At 50.9% G+C, this 20,882-nt stretch overlaps 8 protein-coding genes across 8 annotated transcripts; 5 read left to right on the top strand and 3 right to left on the bottom strand.

Annotated features, from left to right (window-relative positions):
- Positions 1–4,971: 4,971 nt before the first annotated feature.
- On the top strand, positions 4,972–5,825 carry BO70DRAFT_296489 (uncharacterized protein; the record flags this gene model as incomplete). The annotated part of the gene is made up of 2 exons (XM_025539538.1): positions 4,972–5,515; positions 5,572–5,825. 2 exons carry the CDS (start codon positions 4,972–4,974, stop codon positions 5,823–5,825), a joined length of 798 nt encoding a protein of 265 aa, XP_025397256.1.
- A 124-nt stretch (positions 5,826–5,949) lies between these two features.
- Positions 5,950–7,119, bottom strand: BO70DRAFT_101931 (phenol acid carboxylase). The gene has a single exon (XM_025537799.1). The coding sequence runs from the start codon at positions 6,892–6,894 to the stop codon at positions 6,376–6,378; it is 519 nt and encodes a 172-aa protein (XP_025397255.1). The 5' UTR covers positions 6,895–7,119; the 3' UTR covers positions 5,950–6,375.
- A 1,204-nt stretch (positions 7,120–8,323) lies between these two features.
- Positions 8,324–8,900, top strand: BO70DRAFT_364201 (uncharacterized protein). Its single transcript, XM_025543751.1, has one exon. It carries the CDS (start codon positions 8,609–8,611, stop codon positions 8,813–8,815), a length of 207 nt encoding a protein of 68 aa, XP_025397254.1. The 5' UTR covers positions 8,324–8,608; the 3' UTR covers positions 8,816–8,900.
- Positions 8,901–9,209: 309 nt separating this feature from the next.
- BO70DRAFT_101831 (MARVEL domain-containing protein) lies at positions 9,210–10,582 on the top strand. The gene is made up of 4 exons (XM_025537798.1): positions 9,210–9,389; positions 9,535–9,801; positions 10,084–10,329; positions 10,465–10,582. Exons 1-3 carry the CDS (start codon positions 9,348–9,350, stop codon positions 10,300–10,302), a joined length of 528 nt encoding a protein of 175 aa, XP_025397253.1. The 5' UTR covers positions 9,210–9,347; the 3' UTR covers positions 10,303–10,329; positions 10,465–10,582.
- Positions 10,583–13,026: 2,444 nt separating this feature from the next.
- BO70DRAFT_101800 (uncharacterized protein) lies at positions 13,027–13,502 on the bottom strand. The gene has a single exon (XM_025537797.1). It carries the CDS (start codon positions 13,296–13,298, stop codon positions 13,059–13,061), a length of 240 nt encoding a protein of 79 aa, XP_025397252.1. The 5' UTR covers positions 13,299–13,502; the 3' UTR covers positions 13,027–13,058.
- A 142-nt stretch (positions 13,503–13,644) lies between these two features.
- Positions 13,645–15,561, top strand: BO70DRAFT_340930 (feruloyl esterase B precursor; the record flags this gene model as incomplete). Its single annotated transcript, XM_025541312.1, has 1 exon — positions 13,645–15,561. The coding sequence occupies one exon, from the start codon at positions 13,645–13,647 to the stop codon at positions 15,202–15,204; it is 1,560 nt and encodes a 519-aa protein (XP_025397251.1). The 3' UTR covers positions 15,205–15,561.
- A 445-nt stretch (positions 15,562–16,006) lies between these two features.
- On the bottom strand, positions 16,007–17,781 carry BO70DRAFT_431105 (terpene synthase family protein; the record flags this gene model as incomplete). Its single annotated transcript, XM_025548214.1, has 10 exons — positions 17,427–17,781; positions 17,246–17,372; positions 17,161–17,179; positions 16,946–17,103; positions 16,877–16,889; positions 16,667–16,823; positions 16,521–16,610; positions 16,441–16,474; positions 16,161–16,378; positions 16,007–16,112 (listed from the first exon to the last, which is right to left on the bottom strand). The coding sequence occupies exons 1-10, from the start codon at positions 17,600–17,602 to the stop codon at positions 16,007–16,009; spliced, it is 1,098 nt and encodes a 365-aa protein (XP_025397250.1). The 5' UTR covers positions 17,603–17,781.
- A 1,012-nt stretch (positions 17,782–18,793) lies between these two features.
- BO70DRAFT_388881 (oxygenase MpaB family protein) lies at positions 18,794–20,652 on the top strand. The gene is made up of 3 exons (XM_025546026.1): positions 18,794–19,483; positions 19,537–20,265; positions 20,319–20,652. Exons 1-3 carry the CDS (start codon positions 19,076–19,078, stop codon positions 20,607–20,609), a joined length of 1,428 nt encoding a protein of 475 aa, XP_025397249.1. The 5' UTR covers positions 18,794–19,075; the 3' UTR covers positions 20,610–20,652.
- Positions 20,653–20,882: the final 230 nt, after the last annotated feature.

Raw genomic sequence — 20,882 nt, 5'->3', positions numbered from 1 at the left:
CAGTCTGCTACTGGACTGGATGCTGGGTACTGGGTATCTACATTCTTAGCGTAGTCCCGGGAGAAGGAGCAGGAACAGGAACAGGAACAGGAACAGGAGCAGGAGCAGGATCAGGAATAGTGAAGGGAATATCTAGTTGGTGGTGGTGATGGTGCTTGTTAGCATTATTGTTGAGTGATGCACCGAAGAAAGGAAGGCAAAGCCAAAACAAAAGCCAAATTAGTAGTAAGTAGTTACGGAGTAGTTAGCGCGGCAGATGACTTCATCGCTGATTGCAGGCACATCTTCGTCTCTCCCCCCCTCCCCGGGATCATCTCCTTTCCATACTTCCATACTTCCATACTTCCTGTGTAGGCACCTGCCATACTGGCTAGGAGATGCCCAGTCACGGTATGTAAAGCATCCAACCATGTCTCCCCCTTCAAGGGTTTCAGGTCAATGATTTACATACATAATTAATTAACAATGGCTCGACCCAATATCCTTTCCCCCTCAGACAGCCCGATCCCCCCGATCAATTGTTGCACATGGTGACTACTACCTACGTCCCGAGTGTGGAATGCTGGGATGTCGCTTATTTATCAGGGGATGCCGTAGACGTCATTTTGCAGCCGATCTTTCCATCCACCCACCCATCCATTCATTCATCCCTTAGGCATGGATAATCGCGAGGGTAAAAAACAACAACAACAATGACGATCTTCACTTCTGTCTTCCCCTTCTTACTCTACCTAGGATTGTTCCCTGGTGTCCATGAGGGAGGAGATGGGATACCAGCAGCACCATCCACCATCATCCCAATGCTTCAAAGCATTGAGTTCACAGTACTCCATAGTACTCCGTGCTCAGGTGGTGAACCGACTAACAAGGACGGACTGACTGAGGGGATAGATGTCCGCCGCTCGCCGCTCAGACCCTCGGCTATCAATCCAGAAAACAAAATTAGCAGCAGAATTACCCAGCTAAGCAAGTTAGCACGGCGCCGAACGGGCCTAGCGTCGACGCCGTTGAAAGTCCGACTCGGTTCTGCCGCTCGACAATGCGAGCGAAAAAGCGCGCCACCGGCCTTTTTGGTTTGGTGAAACCCCATTCAAGCTTTGGAAAACTTGGATGGCGGATGGAGCCGTGGGTGGAAGAAAAGGGAAAAAAAAATATGTAGATACTGTTTATGGTAGGCTTAGATAGGTAATGTAACTAGGTAAGGTAGGAGGGTAGTTTGCGAGTGGTTCAAGTTTGGAACCCCGACTTCTAGTCCCTGTTTTAGGTACAGGTGGGCGACTTGTCACATTCTACGCGACAGAAAAAAAACAAAAAAAACAAAACAGAACAGAAACAAGGCAGAGAGGAATAATATGTAGGTAGGTAAGTACCTAATTGATTAATTGATGCAACGCGACAGAGACTTATTTCCCTTCCTGTGAAGCAAAAGGGAAAAAACTTCAACAGGTGGCAATAACAGCAATATACTATAGTAGGTAATTGAATCCGGCGTCTGAAGAGCTAGCGTGGAAACGGTCTACTATGATGGGCCGACCGAGCATGTACCTAAAAGAAGGGGCGGCCTTTAATCTCGGGTTCTAGCGAGGGATTGACTGACTGACTGACTAGCTATCTATCTCCTCTTAGACTAGCGACAATGCTGTAATCAATATTCTACTGGCAGTCTGGCACAAACGGAATACACTGTGGTAACCGGCGACGCGACGCTAGCCGCACCGGGTTAAGCAACACTCAAGTTGGCCGGAATACTATCCATATCTATTGATTCCATAGATAGCACGAAAATCAGGGACCGACTAGCGACTCCGTACGGAGTGTGCGCCAGGCGCCTTACTACTAGCGGTATACCGTGGTGTATCATATCCAGGGACCGGCTGATGGTGGTGGATTGGTGGATTGCTTGGTGGGTCGTCGCCAATAATAATGGCCGCGGCTGGCCCTACGGCCGACGTCTGGCTGGGTTCTGTTCTCTCAACTATGGAAATGGAAATGAATTGCTTCAAGGTCGGACGGATGTTGTTCAGGAGGATGCATAACCAGATACGGAGACCGGGTTTCTGGTTCCTTGACTGATGCTGCACCTTTCGTACGTGTGTTGGAAACTTGCTATTACCTTCTGTTAGACCTGTTACTCGGGACTTAACTACCATAGAACTACATACTCATTGAGACCTTTTCTTCCATCCAACTACCACAGGCCACGCCCGTTTAGAGGCCAAACACGAGCCATGCCGCCTTCCACGCAATATCTCCGAATCTTACTTCCCACAGCTAAGCTCCTGGGTTTATCCATGGCTGCATCCACTTTGCGAAGCAAGTCGGAGAAAGAGGCAGCTAAACTGTCCATACATGCCATCGGTGCGAGATTCCCGGGCTCCCGCAGGGCAGGGAGGGTAGACAGTGTGTACATTTGCCACACCAGGACAAGGATGCTGCTCAAGTGCTGAAGCTAAAGCATTAGTCAAGGGCGCAAGGCTCGGGCCTGTGTATAGCTGATACAAGGGCCTCAAGGCGTTTCCCAACAACCACCCACTCATCTTCCCACTTCCCAGTGCCCGTACCGTGTTTTTTTCCACCACGGTTGCTCGAGCCGAAACCCTGCCTCTGTGTCATAAGGTTCTCTCCCACAGCGCAGAGATCATTCCAGTTTCCCGATAAGCTGGCCACGTGTGACTGGTATCATCTGCCTGATGACAGCTTGCTAAAGGTACTTACGATGCGTTTTATCAAGCCACAATATCGAGGGGTCTGTCCTTCGTAAAAATCGTGGTTTCTGTTAGCTTCGGAGTTGTTCCAGCACGATTGTTGTTAGGTGAGACTGTGGCTTTTCCAGGCCGATGGGGGATGGAGCCAAGTTTGCCAATATATTAAGATGCCATCAAGACGGCAGTTCATACGACCATGATGGAATAATGGAATGGTCAAATGTAGTTCTACAGACATTGATGGCATTCGCCAGGGAGGGAGGATCCATGGGTACAAATCCGGAAACATCCACGGGTGACAAGTCTGAACCGGGTTAGTGGGAACGGTCCAACGGCGTCACAGATAGGTCGTCCTCTGCGCTGTCTCGCGGTTGGGATGTTGTGGATGCGAGTAGGACTAGTCGATAGGAAGGATCGCTACCAAAGTACGAAGATAGCGCTTGAACTGATAGTCTGAGTGACGGACATGCCTGCGCCTGCACCTTGATACCATACGTACTATACAATGTACGGAGGGAGTACCATGCGACACATGGCAGGTATGCCGGAGGGAATCAGTGCAAGGACTTCGTGGGGCTTGAAGAAATCGAGCATCCCTCTCCCTCTCCAGGGCAAAATGCTGTTCCGTAGTGCCGAAAAATTGCAATAATGGAGTGACTCGGGCCCGTGGCCGGCCGCTAAGCCCAGCTGATCTAGTCTATATTATTAGATGAGAAATGGGGACCCTGAAACCGGAAGATCGTTGTGTCACCGAGCGATAGTCCAGCAGTTCCAAACGCTGGTCGAATTACATACGGGGTTTTGGTATGGACGAAATGCCGCAGCCTCGGTCAGGTGTTGGGCTTGTGGGTGTTTGGCCGCGAGACAACTTCGGAGGTTTTCTCATATCATTTTATTATCTGCGCCGTACTAATGAGTTGACTACTTGCAGTAGACCCTTGGCCCTTACCACATCCGGGCAGCCAGTTCGATCTCTTTGGACTCCTTGGACCCTGCCCAGCGCCTAGTTAGGAACCAGGATCCATAAAAGCGAACCGTGACCAGCCGGGAGCAGTAAGACGGTTTTGGTACCGTCAGGCAACGTTACCGCCTAACCGCTTGGGGAGCTCCCACCTCCGCTAGTGCAGCGGTGGCTGGCAGCCCAGGGGGCTGATTGGCCCCTGAGAAGGTCTCGCGGTGCGGCGCCAGTCCCGAAATATGCGCCCATTCGGCCCTGTGACTGGCTCCCTGCGGTGACCCTGGACGGGATTTCCCTCCGGAATTACCGCATCCGGCCAGAGTTATGCGGGGGCTGCTGATTAGCGTCTCCGACCCAGCAGTGCCAAGAATACCACTGGTGACTGGGAAGCCAGGGAGCGACCGAAAGCCAGGCACCTTGGGCCAATCCCGGGGCCCACACCCGCCTTGTTTCACGGTCAAGAGTCAAGACACCCAACCAACTCGCCCTGGGAAATACTCGGCCAGGAGTCTGACACCACCACCATCACCATTATTATTTATCACACCCCGACCTGATTACCTTACGCTTACTCCGGTTGACTACTAAATAACCAATATCTACTAACCGCCTCCTCCCTCCTGACCCTTTCTCCGCAACTCTGACCGTCAACCTCGACCCCCGACCCCTGCTGCTCTCCCGTCCACACCACCTCCCGTCTCTCTCCTCTCGCTCGGTGCCGCAGCCAGCGAGGCCCTGGCGCCAGGGAACTCACTCCTGTTTTCCAACCGCCGGAGCACTCCGACTCGGTCTGTTCTTCCACCATTGATTGATCTGGCAACCTCCAGCTCCTTCCACCACCAAACGAGCCCCTCCTTCTCGTTCTCGTCTCCTGGACCACCCTGACGGAAATACGGCTGCCTTCGATCCCATCGCGTGTCTTCCGGCCTAGTCGACGCTACCCCGAACAAGACCCCCCAAGATCACCGTCAATCGAAAGGGAGTTCGATAAATAAAAGCGCTCTCGCCCGGCTCGAAAGCAGTGCCGGTGTTCTTTCCCTGCGACGACATCGTCCCGTGTTTCTTGTGACGAGCGAGCCATATCTGGTTTAATCTAGGGATCCCTTGCTGGACTTGGACGATTCCCAACAACCGCCCACCGATCGAGCGTGGTCTTACACTTCTTTCGAAACGAAACACGGTTATGAGCATGCGAGTTGCCCGGTCGACTGCCATCTTTACATCATCGCTGTGCTTGTGAGACATTGACTGTCCTTCCCCGGCAAGACGTCCGACCGTCTGTGGTACCAAATGGCCGCCTTCACTGGAATGGGGTGGATCATGCGACCCTGTCTGAGTCTCCTACTGTTACTGGCCGCCCTTATACAGCCTGGTACCGCCCAAGTTTGTTCCTTCTGGAGTGGCAGTTGTCTCGACGCTCTCGCTCAAACTGCCGTTACCTTTGGCTTCCCTCCTCTGTTCGAGGGCAGCCTTACCCTCTACTATGGCTTCGATGCCACCTCTCACGGAAAGGGCCAGGAGCCCATGACGAAGGTCAGCTATTGGCTTGGCTATGGAGCCGTGATCAACAACTCTGTCATCGACGCGAACCGCACCTCGGAGATCGCCATGCGGATAGGCAACCTAACCGGAACGCCCTCTGGTCACAACAATGGCTGCGACGGTGTCTGGGGTGCACAGTGCTCAGCCGATCTGAAGGCAATGTTGAAGCAGGCCTTGTATGGAGTTACGACCAGCGGGGCGTACTACAACTATCCCTTGGACACCGTGCTGAGTGAGATGCTGATCAACAAGCCCTATCTGTCCAATTGCCCGCCACCGCTTTTCGACGTCGCAGCCATTCCTTCTACCGGTATGTAGTCTACGTTGTGTATCCTGACTTGTTGTAGCACTGCTGACCCACCAAAGCGTTCGCTCAAGAAACTGATACCGATCTGACCGCAACGATCCAGACTGCCGGAACCAGCGACGACCCGTGGAAGACATGGTTCATCGACAATGTCACTGCCAACGAACAAGCAGAACAGGTCGCGGTTGCTTTCCTCAGCCGGGCCCCTTCGTACAACGGACTGCCGCCGGACACCGAGGATGATATACAAGTAGAACTTATCTGCACCCAAGCGCCGTCCAGTGGGGGTTCCTCGTCTAGCCAGGGTTCCTGATCGCATCAAGTCGTGATTTTCACGAGAACAACTTGGGTTATGCAGTTGATCGCGCACTTCTCCACGTGGATCGAATCCCGCCCACAGCTTGGTTGAGACCCCTGGCTCCGATCGCATCCAGTTTCTGTAGCAGTCTGGGCCGAATAGCCTGATAATGCGAGCAGACGATTAGGGCACGAAAGCTGTGCCGTGATGCCGCAACTGGACACGAGAATGCTCCATGCTGCCGGAAGCCAACTCATCGTGATGCTGAACCAAGCGAACCAGCATGGAATGAAGTGGCTGATCGTGCCGTTACAACGTCTTGCACCCCGTCTCAAAGCGATCGCACGCTCACGCTCTGAACCCATCTCACAAGGGTCTCTGCCGACAAGGACGAGACTGAAGCGAGTATTGCATGACAACACTGGGGATATCATATGATGAACTCGACATGGTGGATATAGGCCACCGTACAATCTAGCACGACATGGATTGAAACCTCAATGCCTAGCACGCGAAGCCTGTCTTGCCCTCTGTGTGACATAGCAACTTCCACATTATCTGCCACCTACAACGTTGGCCAACTCATATCAATCGGCTCCAAATCCCCGGGACCCCGAAAATCCTCGACGATATCCGCCTGCTCGCTCAGAAGCGTCCTATCCACCTGCCTCCCGATGCCAGCCAACCCTCTCCACCTCGCCAGATCGTCTGGGTTGCGCTTATCGCCGTGCGCTGCCTCATTGTCCTCCCAATGCCCCTTGGAGAACCCCAGCAAAGTCGTGATGCGCTTCCGCGGAATATCGTACACCAACGAGCAGATGGTGCCCGTCTCCTCGAGCCAATTGCACTGCCACAGCTCCCCCGGCCGAATGCATTGATAGGTGGCCGTCTGGAAGTTCTTGCGCCCGGCCATCGGCCCGCCATGGATGGCATATACGATCCGGTCCTCGTTATAGAACCACATCTCGTACCGCCATTTCTCGGGCTCGCCGTTCGCGTTCCTCGCGTCATAGTCGTAGAGGAGGTGTCGGTCCCGGATGTCGGTGTTGAACGGGGTGGCTTGTATGGATGGGATTACTGGCATTTTTTGGTCGATACTGGTGACTCTTTTCTGGGATGTCTTGGATGGTAGACATCAATCAATCATCAATCATCAATCATCAATCATCAATCAAAGAAAAGCGAATAACAAGAACAATATTAACAATCATACCAATCACAATGAAACAATCAACCAATCCAACCAATTCATCTGCTGATAATCAACCCCATCAAGTAGATAGATCGATAGATAGATAAACTTTTGACTCCTTCCTTCCTACCTAGTAAATCATGGCGATCCTCCTTCCCTCCCGGTGGTCCAAACGAACGGCCATGACATCATGACCAGTCGGCCGGTCGGTCGCGAAACCATCCGCTGCTCTGAGACTCTCGGAGACCTGAGACATACATATTTCGGCGTCGACCGTGGTTCAACTTGCCTCGGGATCCACTTGGCTGCGGTTACACGCTGGTTTGCTGGTTTTTCTGACTGATGACTCGACTCTACACAGTACTACTCGACTCTTGCAAATCCTTTAACTACTTACTCTGCCCGGGTAGATCGGGAGGGGGGATCCGATCATCCCGAGGTTTGAATTGGGAGATCCTATCTACTAATTTTGTGGTGGATGGTAAGTTAAGTAGGTAAGGTTTGGGTTTAGGCTCTCTCTCAGATTCAGATTCAGATTCAGATTCAGGCTGAGGTGAGGTGAGGTGAGGTGGGGGGAATAACCTGCCTAGGATAATTGTTCTATATGTGGTTATTATTATTATTATTATTATTTTTATTGCATTTTATTTGGTATACCTCTCGATGTCTAAGGCGATAGATAAGAGAGAGAGAGATTCTTTGAAATATGGAAGATTAACTAACTTCGCCGTCTCTGTCTCTGTGTCTGTTCTCTCTCTCAACTATGCTCATTCTCATTCTCATCCTCAAACCAACCCCATTTCATTTCCTTTCATTTCATTTCCAACCTCGTACCTTTGGTAAGCCAGATCTTGCATATCTACCGTTACCTTGTAAACTAGAATAACCTGACTGGATTATGAAAGAGTCCCCATCCATCCCATCCATCCATCCATAAGGCTCACGCACGTGCTGCCGAACCTCTCGTTCTTGGTTTTCTTGGCTGCGAGGATCATCAGGAACAGAACGTTGATCGCTAACTCTGAGTTTGAGCTTCGCTGTATAGTAGATTACTGTGTAGCCTGAGATTTCCGGGCCAATCCCTTTTTTTGTAAGCCGTATGGTGTGGTGTGGTGTGGTGTGGTGTACAAGGCAACGTGGTGTGCTTGGTTGGGTGGTTGGTGGTGATGATGGGGATGATTACTAGTTGCTGGGGTTAGGGTTGATATATGTGTAAAATAAGTTGATAGATATAGGTTCTTGTATACGGAACAAACTGCCTTGGATCCTTAAGTAGATGATCGGAGATGTAGTGGTGATATAGGGTCTAGTTTTGTAAGGCAATCTTCCATTCTTCGCAAGGCTTACTGATACTATAGAGAATCGGTATACTCGAGATATATCAGTCTATCAGGAACGGTTGACAACCAGTCAGTCTATCAGGATCATCTAGCAAATGCATAATAAACCGTGAATTAGCAGCAGTATACACACCACCTCGACTGCATGGAAACGGAAGCGAGTGCCGAGGCAGAGACACTGCACAAACAGAACACACACTCACCCACACAGCTGGATTGAAGATCAGCCTGGACCCAAGTCTCCTTGGATAGTGGTGGTGGTGGTAATGGTGGTGGTCGTACCGCTGGCACTGGCATCCATCTTCAGCTATTCTTCAGCAGACTGGTTGGTGATGTGGTCGAGAAGGGAGGAGAAGACCTTGGGCTGCGACGCTCAAGGTTTGCCCGACCCACTGGATGGCCGGCGTGATGGAGGTGACGGCATCAGTAGTTCATGCCGGATGAGGTCGGAAGGGATGGAGATTCTCAGATGATAACTAAGTAGTTATAGTCAGTAAGTTAGTAACCTGCCCAAAGCGCGCCCAACTGGCACATCCTGACAAACAACTACTTCGGGCACAGAGTAAGTCTCTCAGTACCAGGATATAAGATACCGCTGATGAAATAATAATCTCTGCAACGCAGGTCCATTCTCATATTCTGACTGTTTTTTTTTTTTTTACCTTTTCTACTTTTCCCTTGGTGTGATGATTTCATGAGTCGGGCCAGCGCATGACGTAGGATTGGCATATCGTCATCGGTCGCGAGTCTCCCGATCCTCCCGCGCTTTCTTAAAATCGACCCCTCAGCCTGGAGCTGCGACTGAGCCAGTTAGTTAGTGATCGGGTCCGAAGTCCACTGAATCAGATCGACAGAAGTCAGTCAGTCAGACAGACAGCAGCTCTTGAATCTTGTGTTGGTGGTTAAGATCGTGATCGCTTCATCCATCCATCCATCACCAACCAACCAACCCGACACATTCCCTCCACTCCCAACACATCCAACCCATCTTCTATCATCTTCAAAATGGCCGCTCGGGGAATTCAGATCGGTCTGCGGATCTGGGAGGTATGTCTCTCTCTCTCTCTCTCTCTCACACACATTATCCCTCTCTTGACATGATCCATCCATCCCTCGATATTCACATTCACATCCCACATATCAACCCACCCTCACTAACCTCATACCACTGCATCTGTATCTGTATCTATAGTTCCTCTTCACCCTCCTCGTCATGGCCCTCATCGGCAACATGATCGCCGACGCCTTCGCCGGCAACCCCTCAACGGTGAACTACGCCATGTTCGTCTCGGCCTTCTCCATGTTCACGCTCTTCTACCTGGTCCCGGCCTCCATCAACCCCGACTGGGCCATCCACCCCATCTTCGTCGTCGTCATCGACACCCTCAACGCCATCTTCTTCCTCACCGCCGGTATCGCCCTCGCCGCGAAGCTGGAGAGTCATAGTTGTGGGAATTCGGTACGTCAACCACCACATCCCCTGCATCCCCATCCCCATCCCCATCCCCATCCCCATCACTATCCCTACCCTCTCGCTTGTGACTGCGCTATCTATCCATCTACCTCCTGCTCTGCATTCTCCCCTGCGCCCGGAGGATTTATCAATTATCGAAATATGGAGAAAAGAAGCAGAAGTGGAGATTTATGCAATATTCAATACACAATACACAATGAACAATATAGACAAATAAAAAGGGGAAAAAAAAGAAGAGAAAAGAAAAGACCAAGCTAACAGCCGCAGCTCTACACCCTCCACAACGAAATCACCAACGGCGCCTATAACCGCCAGAAGCGCTGCCGGGAGGCCCAGGCCTCCACGGCCTTCCTCTGGTTCGCCTGGGCCGGATATACCGCCTCCATGGTCCTCTCGATCATCCTGTCCAGGCAGACGGGCGTCAACCTGCGTGGACGCACCGGTCCGGCGCGGGGCGTTACCCGGCCTAGTATGGCTCAGGTCTAAGCCTACCTACTATTTCATCTATCTGTGGTGCACCCGGTTACGGTTGTGGTCGTCATGCTATCTAGCCCATCCGATCCATTCCGATCCGATCCCAGGTTTGATTTGGGTTTGTTGGTTGCCAACGATCGAACTGGCCTCGGTTGGGTTGGGTTGGACTGCGACTGCACCGCGATTTTAATTGAAGGGAGGGAATGTGATGGTTGTACGAATGACTGGGATCTTGCGGCACTTATTATTATTATTATTATAATCAAAAGGAAATGCGCGATGGTGGTTGCGTTGCGTTGCGTTGCGTTGCGTTGCGTTGGTTACGGGGATTGATATCGGATTGATTGATTGATTGATCGATTGATCGATCGACTCATCCTGATGATTTCTGGATTATATGATGGGAGGGAAAAAGGGGAAATGGGAAAGGGGGCGTTCTATGTTAATTTTATATAACTATAATAATTATCGGGGGTTGGATACTGAGGGAGGAGTGTGGGTAATAGGTTCGGTTGGGGAGTTTGGTACTTGGTACTGGTATTGGTGTTGGTTGGTTCTGCCCTGTACTTGATAGTATGTAATATTGAATCGAGCTGCTTCTGCTTCTGCTTCTGCTTCTGCTTCTGCTTTTTTCTTTCGGTTGCGGGTGTTAGTGAGTGAGTGAGAGGGGAGGGGAGACGGGTTATGTTATATTATATTATGCAAACTAACTTTCCGTAAAGAACTATATATGGATGGAGCGATGAACATACCAGAAAAAGAAAAACGTGACCTATCCAATGCTCTGCGCGGCAATAAGAAAAGGCTATCTGCTCAACCGCTCGAGGTATATCCATCTTCTTTCCCCCGATTCCAGCAATAATTCAACCGAGCATTGATTGGGTTTGGGTCACACGCAATGACCACATCCCGTGCCGACTCGTTAGTAGTATACTTGACAGTCTCTTCCGAAGGATTTCCTGCTTAATTAGGTAGAGATATCTTAGGGGTTGATTGCATTTCCCGGGGGGTTGGAAGCCTTCAGAGGTTGATAGTTATGGTCCACATACTTGCAGAGTGTGGGTGGTGATGCCGTCCATGTATGCAGTATCTGAGGTAGATCTAAGGAGATGGCTCGGCGACAAGTGTTGACAGGACGTACTTATGGATCACCAGCTTTGGTTCGTCATAGGATGAGTCCGATCACAGCGAGCAGCATGTTCAGGTGACGGCACATAACAAGACTAGTTTAATTGCGACGCGAGCATGTTATAGAATCTATCTTCGGATTGTTTTTGGACGAGGCCGAAAGCCTTGAACGCCCCGAATACTAACCGACATCCACCGACATCTGACAGCTTGGGATGGCCACCCCTTTGCCCACATCTGAATGGCATTCGATCTGTGCGGCACATTTCCGACAACATAAGAATCATGTGCTTGCTAGTTTGGGTGTCTGGCTAACATTCCTGAGCTTGTGTGGATATAAGTACCAAGCTCTAGTATCCGGACTGTAGTATGTCAAATATACTAAAATCCAATGTCCTCACCTACATTTTACCCCATGAACGTGATCAAGGTATCTGACTCCAAGATGGATGCAACTTGCGTAATCGGCTTATGTCAGTATGCCAGGTCAGATGGTCATGACTTCCGTTTCCGGCGATCACGGACTCACAGACGACCGGCACCATCAGGGTTCCCAGGAAGCAGCTTGCGCTCCGGTGAAAATGGCTGGGAGATCTTCCTCCCAAGGGAAAGCTGGCAATGGATCCTTTGGCTCACTTGCATGTGAAATGGTCGACTCGGCCGATTCTCTGTCCCAGGATGAAGTGGCAAGTAGGGTGGCCAATTCATGACGAGTGGGCACATGCAAACTGGTAGCCAGGGCTCTGCTATGGTAGGGTCTACCAGGGAACAGTCCTCACAAAGACACAGGAGTGGTGGCCAATTTGATATGGGTGGATGCCTTGGCCTGATTGGCGTGGAAAAACGAAACCCCAAATACCGACAGATGAGGTCCTCTTCTTAGCCCACGACTAGTATCTTTCAGCAGTATCCCCGGAAGAGCCATGTCTGGTGCCACCCGGGTCAACTGTACTCCAACATGTGGTTCTGTTAGGAACAGTGTATGTATTCATTGCATTGTTTCTCGTGGATGCCCACTTCCACCCAGACGCATTGAGGGAGCACATTTTTGCATATACTGGTGGTTTGTCATATGATGTAGATGTCGCGGTGTAACTACTGGCATGCATAAGCGGATGACAATCAATTGATCGTCCATGCCGCCAGCACATAACGGAATCTCTCATAGCGGCTAAATCATGTTCCTGCGAGGACTTCAATACAGTTGCCGCTAGACACAGTATTCATATTTAAGCCGCGTAATTCGTAGCGAACCCCGCATTTACTCATTCACTCTTTTTCCAATTATTTCCCCCTTTTTGAGGATCCCTCCCCATGACGCACTTTCTCGAAGCTCGGTCGAAGGTTATGGCAAGACCATGTACCATGGTACGCGCCCTGATCGGCTCTCTTCGCCGCCACAACGATGTGTGTCAACTATCGTGGGCAGTCCGGCTATCGATTCACGCAGTATGCCGCGTCTTCTGGCTTCCTGTATTGAGATTTGTTGCTGCAAGGAAAGCTGCGAACCGGAAGATAGTAGATGTAGCCCGAAATCCTGATGAAAAGAGATCTAGCAAGGCTATATCGTTATAGAAAAGATACTCAGACATCTGCGAAGCAACTGCCGCGGCAGAATCCAAACCCACCATGACGGTTGATTACTCCCTATCGTCCGAGAGATCTTTGAGGCTTTGGGGAAATGATGGGGATTTGGGGTAGGCGGGGACATGAACCATAGCTTGGCCAGCCCTGATTTTTCGGCATCCCATCTTGCCCAATGACGAGTCCCGGTTCTGGTGACCGTTGGGGAGGTTCATGGTTAAGGTGGAGCATCCCCCGTGGCCTTGATCATTCAGGGCGTATGGAGTGGCGGGCGTGCTTACTGGCCTGGGGAACATGGACCTGAATGTCCCGGTGGATGACCCAGCTTTCTAACGAGATAAGGTTATGTACCTACGCGGTCAAAATCAGGTAGATCAAGTCATTGGTGCAGGATTGGTCTCCAATAGGGGTTGATGATCATCGGGGCCAAGATGACTTGTGCTGCCAGCATAGGGTATCTTTTGGATACGTGTCGCTGGTACGGTTTGTCGAGGCGGTCGTTGAGCCCCCTGTTACCGGTATGGCGCGATATAAATTCGATGAAGACCCGTGGGGTGCTGCACATCTACTTTATGAATACGTCAGTCATTAGCTTTTCCAGCATCGAGTCTTTTCGCAATGCAACTTCGAAGTTTCCTGCCCATGCTGGCCTGGGGTGTCAGTGCTACCGCCAACAACCTTACTTGTTCGAGCTCATTCTTTTCTTCTCTCATCCCATCCAACGCGACTTTGAACTATGTGACCCATGTCCCTGAAAACGGCACGTTTGGTGACAGATGGGCAGATACCAATGCCACGTCTCTGCCAGAAGGATGTGCCGTTGGCGTGCAGGTACAAAGCTCCAATGTCTCTCACTATAACATTGCCATGTACCTGCCATCCTCGTGGAACACGCGCTTCATGGCCACGGGTAATGGTGGGTATGGTGGCTTCACGGCCTGGCACGACATGGGTCGATTGGCCCATTATGGATTTGCTGTCATTTCAACAGATACAGGCCATTTCTCTGGACAGGAAGATGGTAAATGGGCGTACAACCATCCTGAGTCCATCATAGACTGGGCCTGGCGAGCACTCCATGGCAGTGTCGTCATAGGGAAGGACCTCACAGCATCATACTACGGACAGACAGCGCAGTATTCGTACTATACGGGCTGTTCCACAGGAGGAAGACAAGGACTGAAAGAGATCCAAGAGTTTCCAGAAGACTTTGATGGGGTGCTCATTGGATCACCTGCGTGGTGGATGACTCATTTAGCACCGTTTATCGCCTGGTTTGGAGCGCAGAATTTGCCGATAAACTCCTCTCATCATCTAGAACAAAGCCACTTAGCAGCTGTGAGGGCAGAGGTCTTCCGACAGTGCGACCCTCAAGATGGGGTCACCGACCAAATCATCATGGACCCTCGAGGCTGCGACTTCCGTCTAGAAGGTATACTTTGCAACTCGTCGAGTAACTCCAGTTCATGTCTCAATCCGGCGCAGATGGAGACCGCCAGGCGTTTGATCAGTCCCTGGGTCGACGTGAACGCGACCTGGGTATTCCCAACATTTTCACTTGGTGCTGCCCTGCATATGGCATCAGGTGCCTCACCAAATACCCTTGGTACAGACTGGATCCAATACTGGATCCTCAACCAGACCGAAAGTATCGACTGGAAAACCCTGAACTACTACGACGTTGTCCAATTGGCAGACTCCATCAATCCGGGCGGCAATGTGCCCAATCAATATAACATGTCCGAATTTCAACAACGGGGCGGCAAGCTCCTCCATTACCACGGACACGCAGACCAGATTGTGCCGACTGAAGAGAGCCGGTACTTCTATGAACAGGTTGATCAGGCTTTTGCGCAGTCGGATGTGGATTTGGACGACTTCTACCGCTTCTTCTATATCCCCGGTATGGGCCACTGTAGCTCATCCGAGTATGCGCCGTGGTACATCGCCGGGCCCACACAGTACTTGAACGATAACAGTACCAGTGTACCCGGCTACGAGGACCGGTACCATGACAGTGTTCTTGCTCTGGTTGCGTGGACGGAAAACGACGAGGCCCCGGATTACCTCATTGCGACGAAGTACAAGGATGACACCGTGTCGCAAGGAGTGGAAATCCAGCGTCCCGTATGCCCATTCCCGAAAAAGGCACGGTATACCGGTGGCGAGGTCACGAGTGCAACCAGCTGGGAGTGCGCTTAAACACAACCTGGTTGGCCTTGGCTGGGTCAGGCCCTGTACATTTCTTTTCGGATCGGTGGTATTTCCCTGCGTTTGCGGCCTTGTAAAGAATCATAACTGTCTAGCGTTTTGGCTTTGGTCTTCTTGCTTCACTGGTGAAGCGCCCATATTAACTAGCTGAGCTAGGAGGGCAGAGGGGCGAAGATCGATTTATGTATCTATGAGCACTAGATTATGAAACCATGAACCTTATCAGCATTTCACATCTGTTAGCCTGCGGATCTCTCGGAAGATGGACGCGATGTCGACCGAGTAGATAGATCGCAGTAGTAGAGATGGTTTGAACGAGGAGCACCTGGGAATAGTGCCGGGGATGTTGGTTGGGGATGGAGAGTGAGTGAGTGATGCGGGGTTGAGAAGAGCGAAGAGGCCGGAGGTTGTTGTGGCTTCCCCTTTGGGCAGGCCTTCTCTTGCAACGTGACTTCCTCGAATCCCCGCCGCTTCTTCCTCTTCTTTCTCTTCCTCCCCATCTACTTCTCAACACACATCAGCCATCTTCTTTGCTTTCAAGGTCAAGCCAATTCGGTCCAACCCACCCCAATCATTACTCGGTGCAACACTGTCCATCAAACACGGGCATCTCATTATTATTACGAGATTGGCTATCCCAGGGCAATGAGTGCATCGTGTGAACCTCAAATATTAACAGCGAAGGGTCATCCACAATTGAAAGCCGGATCCCAAGAGGCAAACGAGGAGGAAAATAGGAAGGAAAACGCCTGTTGTCACCCAAACTCCGATAGTCCAAAGGTCGCGACCATTCTCACATGAATGACAGCTTGAAATCAGCACTTTGTCCTCGCACCGTCACCTGTCCCGTCCTTCGCACTTTGTCGTTTGCTGGTCCAAAATACCTCCCTGATCGGAAGCTGTTTACAGTTAGTGGATTTACGAAGCAATTGCCTGGCCTCACATACCTCCAGTGAAGATTGGCGCGGACGACATTCTGCACGCCTCGGATGTATTTCTGGACGTCGGCATCGACCGGCTCGCCCCAGGTTGGAAGGGCTGCCAATGCAAGATACCAGTCTCGGTAACGCTCAGCGAGCATGCTGCCAATATGGTTGAATGCCATCTGCGCGGGCATGCCGTTATGCCGGCAGATGGCGACCATGTTATGGCGTACACCTTCTTTCTGTGAGTGAATCAGCAAATGATCTTGTTGGCATCTTGAATGTGGTCCTGGAAATTACTCACCTCTTCCTTGCAGTAGGAAAGGATATCGTTTTGTCTAAGACCCATTAGCAGGTCCCAGGTTGTGGCTTAGGGCGGCCTACATTAAGACAAGATCGATGCCTATCCTCTCGATTTCCCGGATGCTTTTGCACTCGAACACACAGTCTGGTAGCTCTAATTTATGGGCATACCTGCGAAATAATAATATTAGCATACATAAATCACCAACACGCAACTGATAGCATACTCTACCAAGGAAAACAGCGGTGACACGCCTGCTGACTGCCTGCGCAAAGACAGCATTTCCTCAAGCGACGGAAGTTTCCCTTCGGAGCATTTGCGCACTTGAGCAATACATCCAGTGCAATAATCGCGCATGGTAGTTGCAAACCTCCGACGGATGCCTGCAATACAGCATTAATTGGCATTCAAATTGATATCTTTAAAAGGTACATACCGACAGAGCTAGCCTGTAATCATCATTCAGTATCAGAACGCGCTTTTGAACGACACAGTGAAAACTTACCTTGGCAATGCGATGCCACACTGAATTGTGTATCTGAACCAAGGGATGATCTGCAGAAACAGGCATATATTCACCTTGATCAACCATACCAGCCTTCAAACTATCAATTAGTGCTTCGGCCCGATGTGGATCATCTTTGAGACACCCATTGTCAAAGACTAGAACGGAGATTTAGCCTTTCAAAAGGCCCACACGATACTCGGGGCGGCACCTACGGTCGTCAAATGGAAACACCTGAAACATACTCATTAGCGGACTCTTCTACCGATCATAAGATACCTGCATATGGATGAAACGAACCCAGTTTCCCCAATCAAAGACTGTCCGAAGCTCCTCAGGCTCGGCGTCTGGAACAGCTATGGCGCAGAAATAGGCAAAGTCGGTCTTGTGCAGTCTCCTTTGGGCTTTCTCGTTGAATGAGCATTCCCTGCAGTAGGGCACTTGGGTTAGAGACATACTACATACGCCATGACACACTTACCTGACTAGCCATTCCTCTGACACCTTCCTGACGCTCTCATAGTGGGGGTTTACTGTTGGTTCGCCAGATAAGAACAAGACAAACATCTCAGGCAGGCGTATAGTAAGAGAATTGTCCTGCTGAAATGCTTTGACCTGGGGTGGGAACAGGCTTTGCTGAACCTGAGTGAGCGCCATGTTGAATTACCACTGACTATGAGGACTTCAAGACTCAGGTAAGGGGAGAGATGAGAAGAAAAGTATGCCGTCAAGATAATTGAATGTTGGTACACTGACTGGAACGGCTGCATGTTACCTATATATAGGCAAGTACCACAAAGTACTTGTGTCATACCTCTGCTTCGACTATACTAAAGAACAAAACTATTATGCAACAGGTAATAGGATGATGGGACTTTGGTGATCCATTGGGCCCATGCGATCGCCTATGTTTGTGACATTCATCCGTAGTCCAAAAAATCAATCCGACAAGAAAAACCAATTAAACTTTCCGTTGGTAACCTACAAACCGGTCGGTTAACAACAAGGCTGCACTTGTTATACATCAACTACACTTGCAAGGTTGGCCTTGACCAGCAAGCCAGTTAATGCGCGAAGGCCCTCCGTCGCTGCTGGGGCTGACGGCCGTCGCAAAGCATTGGCCCGCAGACTGACTAGTTATCCGCAGCATGAGTTCGGGGATCCCTGCGTGGATGCACCTGGAGCCATTTGGACGCAACCTCAAGACCGTGGCGTTTGATCGGCCCGGGGGTATGATGGAACGGTTGTTTCCGTTTAAGAAAGATGAAGCAAGAAATCTGGAAATTCGACAGACCAATCTGTTCCATTTCTAAGTATTTTCCCGTCTTGCTATTGCAGTCTCGACAGTGTTCGATAAGATCCGGTACAATAACAGGATCAAGGTCTCGCGCCGGGTAAACCTGATATGCCTCTGTGGTGGACGATTTTATCGGGTTCAGTCTATATTAGTACGTACAGGAGACGCCTTGGTACCTATGCTTCTCCGTTATCGGATTGACGCTCAAAAGCTAACGTGTTGCTTCTTCAGGGCAGAGTGTCCTCATCAAAACGGAGACCATGGTTCCCGGGCCTAAGTACGGTCTCAGCATTGTATTCTTGGAAAGCTGTCCCGGAGGAATGGCTGAACCGGGTAGTACACAGTACGATTGGGCATCGCCCTAAGGGTTGTCCCGTCCCACTTGCTACTTTTTTCACTATGCTCGGATTCCTTCCCGGCCCATAGTCAGGATCGCCAGTCTAAAATCATGGTGGGAAAAGATTACATCGGATCGCTGTCCTCTTATTGGGTGCCTGTCGGAGGGCGTAGCGGGTCCCACGAGGTGTCTCGCCTCGCAGCCACGGGATTGAGCTCCCGCAGCATGATGCATCCTTAGTGGCATTTACTACGGAGTATCACGTACCAAAAGGACGGGTGAACTTGAGGGGTGGTCAGAACGTCATTGCTTTTTAATAGCAATGATGAGGTTCTTTGCGCTGTTGGCTATGGGTATCCGGCCTGACACGGCAGTATGGATTGGATATAAACCCTAGCTCAGGCGCCGATGGGCCGACCATCAGCGACTTGGCTTTGTTCTCAGTATTCGACGCTCCCTTCCAACTCCCTAAATCGTTACTCGTTTGGATATCACCATGGCCAGCTTCTCGTCCTGCTTCCCGAGAATTGGCGAGAAAGTCAGCAGCTGGGGATACTCCTTCACTTGGACCAGCGACCATCTGTCCAAGGAGGAGATTGAGCCGCTGCGTCAGCAGTATGATACCACCGCGGCTACCGCGCTTCAGAGGCTACAGGCTATAAGAATTGCCTTGGTGGAAGAGAGCAAGGCAAAGGGAACTAGTCCCCCGCCCAATGACCTCTATGTTCTACTACGGGACCACCGTGGGGATGACGATGTCTTGACCGAGTTTTGGACCGAAGTCAATACAGTGCCTGCCTGGGTGGACTGGGAACAACTTGCACGAGGCCAACGGTTTTTCTATCGCTACGCAATTGCTAACATGGTGGGGTTTGCATTGCAAGGATTTGTGGCAGAAAACTCGGTATGTTCTTTGTTCTCGTCCTTGGTGCGAGAAGTTCTAATGGCGTTCAATAGGCGGCACCAGGGGTAATTGAGGTCCTCGTTCGAACCGGGGGCTTCTCCACCCGTATGCTTCTTGGGCGCTTGTTGGAGACTTTCCAATGGCTGATACAAGTTACACATTGCATTGATTCCATCCGACCCGGTGGGGAAGGGCATATCGCGAGCGTCCGGGTGAGGTTACTTCACGCCTCTGTACGCCAGCGCATCCTCCAACTCTGTCAAACCAGGCCGGAATACTTTGACACGGAGCGGTTCGGGGTACCCGTCAATATCCTGGACTCGGTTCATTCAATCAGCACGTTCTGCTGCAACCCCATGTGGCTCCAACTGCCCAGGTTTGGCATCCAACCCACGCCCGATGAAGTCAGGGATTATATTGCCTTGTTCCGATACCTGGCCTTTCTTCTCGGAACCCCAACGTCCTACTTCGAAACCGTCGAGAAAGGGAAGCGTACGATGGAAAGCCTACTAGTGCATGAGCTCCGCACCACCGATACCTCGCGCACCGTGGCATTCAACTTCGTGGAGTGTGTCACAAACTTGCCAACGCCGTTCCAGATCTCGAAGGCTTTCATTGAAGCCGGCAGCCGGTGGATCAACGGCGACGAGCTCTGTGATGAGCTCGAGCTTGGCAAGCCAGGGGCCCTGGCTTATTTGTCATTCTCTGGCCACTGCATACTAGTCACGGTCATCGCGTGGCTCCAATGGATACTCCCTGTCTTGGACGATTTGCTTATCCGAGTATGTTGGACCCTAACTATCTCTGACCCCATGCATACCTAACATTTATACAGACTTTCCGAGCCCTGATGTACGGCGGCATCGTGCAGAGAAAGTCTCGCACTCGATTTGAGTTCAAATATGTTCCGCAGACAGGTAAACGGACCGGAAAAGAAGCATACTATGCCGATGATCTCGCGGCCGTCAAGGGCCATCTTTGTTCCACGCTGTCCAGGGCCCTGGGCATGGGCCCGTTCGAGACGTTCCTTTTCTTTGTCTTTGTTGTGGCTGGGGGCGTCGTGCTGAGTGCTACGGTTGTATTTCTGCGGTTATGCGTGATGTTCATGCGTGACATCGGATGGTGACGGGTTTATGTGCGATGACTATGATTGTGATAGTGATGATAAGGTGCTTACGAGGATGAGATGCGACAGAGTTAGCAACATCTAAATTGAGTCTTCTACTTGAATTGCATGTTTTGAGTTCCAAGTTTCTGAGTAGCCACATCTGCTTACCAGCTGGAAGCCTGGAAGCCTGGAAACCCGAAGACTGGAAACTCTTGGCCAACGCCTCGAATTTGAATCCCGGTCTAGACAGTAGACAGTAGACCACGGGGCTGGATTCCAAATCCCAGCTCG

The sequence above is a fragment of the Aspergillus heteromorphus genome (assembly GCF_003184545.1).
Source record: "Aspergillus heteromorphus CBS 117.55 chromosome Unknown BO70scaffold_22, whole genome shotgun sequence".
Lineage (NCBI taxonomy): Eukaryota > Fungi > Ascomycota > Eurotiomycetes > Eurotiales > Aspergillaceae > Aspergillus > Aspergillus heteromorphus.
This window is presented reverse-complemented; position numbering and strand designations above follow the sequence as displayed.